The 3,056-nt window shown below is 61.5% G+C and overlaps 1 protein-coding gene across 1 annotated transcript in view; it reads right to left on the bottom strand.

Annotated features, from left to right (window-relative positions):
* SIGLEC1 (sialic acid binding Ig-like lectin 1, sialoadhesin) overlaps window positions 1–48 on the bottom strand; it is a 37,725-nt gene extending 37,677 nt beyond the window's left edge. Inside the window, exon 1 of the mRNA XM_009884093.1 lies at window positions 33–48. Coding sequence (XP_009882395.1) covers window positions 33–48 — 16 coding nt within the window. The remainder of the gene's footprint in view (window positions 1–32) is intronic.
* Between the last annotated feature and the right edge of the window lie 3,008 nt (window positions 49–3,056).

Below are 3,056 nucleotides of genomic sequence, written 5' to 3'. Positions count from 1 at the left end.
ACTGGAAATTTCATACATTGTCTTGTACCCACCTCGCCTGGCCGTCATCGCCGCGGCCTCCCGCAAGAGCTGGCCCCCCCGGTGGCTCTGCCCCCAGCACGGGCTGTGCTGTGAGAAGGAAGCTAGCTGGACCTTCCCAGGCTGGGTGTGCTCCATCCCGGCTCCCGGTGTGCCGGCGCAGGGAGAGAGGGAGGGAAGGAGGGAAGGGGGGGGCCATGAGCAACAGCACCCCATTGCCCAAGGGATCCCCTTGGCATCAAGGCCATGAAGACTTTGGGCTGGTTCCCAGCACATTCCTTCGCCCCCGCTGTTTGCACCAGCTCCATCCCGCTCCCCCAGCCCCATGCAGGGATGCCTGGCAATGGGAGGCGGTGGTGGTGATGACGGTGATGATGATGAGGAAGAAAATTGCCCTCCTCACACTGCAGATCCTGGCACAGGAAGGACCAGCTCTCCGCTTTGCTCCCCCCTGGAAGACGCTGCCTGCCTTTGGAGAAGCAAACTGGGCAAACTGGGCAGGAGGGGACAGGCTGCCCGCACTCCCACAGGGATATGGACACCCGGTGGCTGCCCCAGCTCCCAAGGAGAGGACACGCATGCCGGCCCCGGGAGCAGCACGGAGTGCCTGGGTCGGGGGGACGCACCGGCCTGGCCTGTCCCCGGGTTTATTTCCCCCCACCCTCAGCCTAGCACAGGCTTTGCCCCCCAGCCAGGGACCGGTGCTGGCTTCCCAGCTCCGGTTCTCCGCTCTCCTCCCGGGCTTCCTGTCTCACCGAGGCATTTCCATGGGCCTTGCCTCAATTACCGGAAAGCGCTACCTCATCTCTTGACGAGGCGCCAGGGAAGAAAACACAGGCGTAGCCCCCTCCACCCCTCTCTTCCCCTCCTCCTCCCCTCCCTCCAGAAGCTTCCCCGGCTCCGGGGCAGCCATGCAGGGCAGGATGGCAGGAGGGGGACTGAGACCTCCCTGCTCCAGCCCCCACCAGCCCCAGTACAGCCCCCGTACAGTCCCACTACAGCGCCAGTACAGCTGAGCACCTGCTGCCCCGTGGTGCCCTGGAAAGTGGCTTTTTCTGTCCAACCGGCGCAAGGACCGGGGTGGAACGCGTGTGTGCATGTATGTGCACGTGTGTGTGTGAGCCTGTACATGTATGTGTCCACTTACAGCCCACTCAGGAGCCCACAGCCACTCGTCCTGACTCCGTGCTTTGCCCAGCTCCTGCCTGACCTGCCTGCAGGAGCTGCCTGCTCAACCCCCTGCTGCCAGCCCAGCACACATCCAGGCACCTTCTAGGCTCTTCCCAGTTCCCAAACTGGGACCAGTGACTCGGGCACCGCTACAGCCAGAGGAGGAGGGAGCAGGCAGCAAATGGGCAGATGTGTGTGGGCAGGAGAGATGCGCGGGTGTAGGGAGTCGGGAGACGGATAGATGCGCATGTGCATCGTTAGGAGGTGTGCAGGGACAGACGGACAGACAACCGGTGCATCACAGGCAACCCTGGCACACCAGCCTTTTTCCACATCCATGAGGAAAAGGGCACAGTCCAGGGAGGCAAGTGTGGAGCGCGGCCCTCAGGCTGCGCTCGCCCTGTGAGGTCCATCACCGGGGTGTCTGGGCTGCCCAGCTGAGGGAGAAGAGCCAAGGTCCAGCAACTTCTCCTCCACTTCAGAGACCTGAGCCCCCAGACGGGACTCGGACTCCACGCAAAGAGCTCAGTTCCTCACCGCTGCTTCAGCATTGACCCTCCTGCCCTCTTCGGTGGTTGGACATCCCCGCGGTAGGGCAGGCAGTGGCACAGGACGGTGCTGCTGCAGTAGCCCCTCTGCTCCCACCCCTGCCTTCCCCACCAGCATCAGCCCATTGCTTGCAGCCCATCACCTGGCACGTCCTCCTCCAGGCCACCGCACCCCCAGCCGGTGCTCGTTCCCAGCCACTGGGCTTTCCATGCCCGTCCTTTGATCGCACCCGGCTTGCACGCCGTCCTGCCCAAGATCCTGCTGGGCCCCCGCAGCTTCATGCCCCTGGGGGAATGTCCCAGCAACCATACCAAGTTTTCCCCTGGTACAACTCCAGCAGCACGAAGCCTCCGCTCCCCATGACACTCCTGGATAATGCCTTTGGGATCCAGTTTATGTGTACTGTTTTAATTTTATATACCTTAATTTTATATACCTTAATTTTATATACCTTTGCAGGTTTTTGATAAGACCATCCCTCTGCCCCGCAGCAATTTGCAGGTCAGGGGCTTCTTGATCTCAAGGCGTGATCCCAATGATTTCAATGATCCCAAGGATCCAAATAATCCCAATGATTTCAATGATCCCAATGATCCAAATAATCCCAATGACCATTGATGTGCTTGTATTCCACGGATGGTTTCTTCTGGGCACAGAGACCTTTGGGAGCCGCGGGACAGAGCCCTCGCCTGTCTCCCGCTCTCGGGAAACCCTGGCACTGCTTCCCTGGCACAGCCGAAGCCGGGAGCCCCATCCAGAGAGCAGCATGGCTCAGGGGGGGCTGCGGGGCTGGGAGAAACAGGGGGGGCTGTGGGGCTGGGAGAAACAGAGCTCTGAAGTCAGGAGGTGGCTGGATGTCTGGACAGATGGACAGGCAAGCAGGACAGACAGATGGGCAGAGAGGTAAAGACAGGCGCAGAGAGCCACAGGGGTACGTCTGATGTGTCAGCCAGGATGAAGAGTGTGACCAAAACTGGGAGAGAAACATGCGTGGGGATGGAGAAAGACAAATTAGCGGTGTGACAGCGTTGGCAGAGGTGGAGGATTGTTGGTGTCTCTCCCCCCCAGCATCCCCATCCCTGGCAGTTTTGGGAGCCTCATCCCACTCGGGGGTCCATCCCCCAGCTCAGCAGCCTGCGGTCCCCTGTCTCGGGGTGGCTGCGATGAGCCCGGGGGGCCGAGCGAGGAGTTTAGGTTTCATTCCTGGTGGCGCTGGCCCTGCCTCCTCCTCCCGCTCCCACATCTGCAGCTGGAATTGCAATTTGAGGCGCTGACTGGGCTGGGCGCCGGCCGGGAGTGGGAGGGGGAGGAAGGCGCTG

The sequence above is a fragment of the Charadrius vociferus genome, unplaced genomic scaffold, assembly GCF_000708025.1.
Source record: "Charadrius vociferus isolate BGI_N301 unplaced genomic scaffold, ASM70802v2 scaffold544, whole genome shotgun sequence".
In the NCBI taxonomy this organism is placed as follows: Eukaryota; Metazoa; Chordata; class Aves; order Charadriiformes; family Charadriidae; genus Charadrius; species Charadrius vociferus.
Note: the sequence above shows the minus strand (reverse complement) of the source record. Positions and strands in the feature narration are given on the sequence as shown.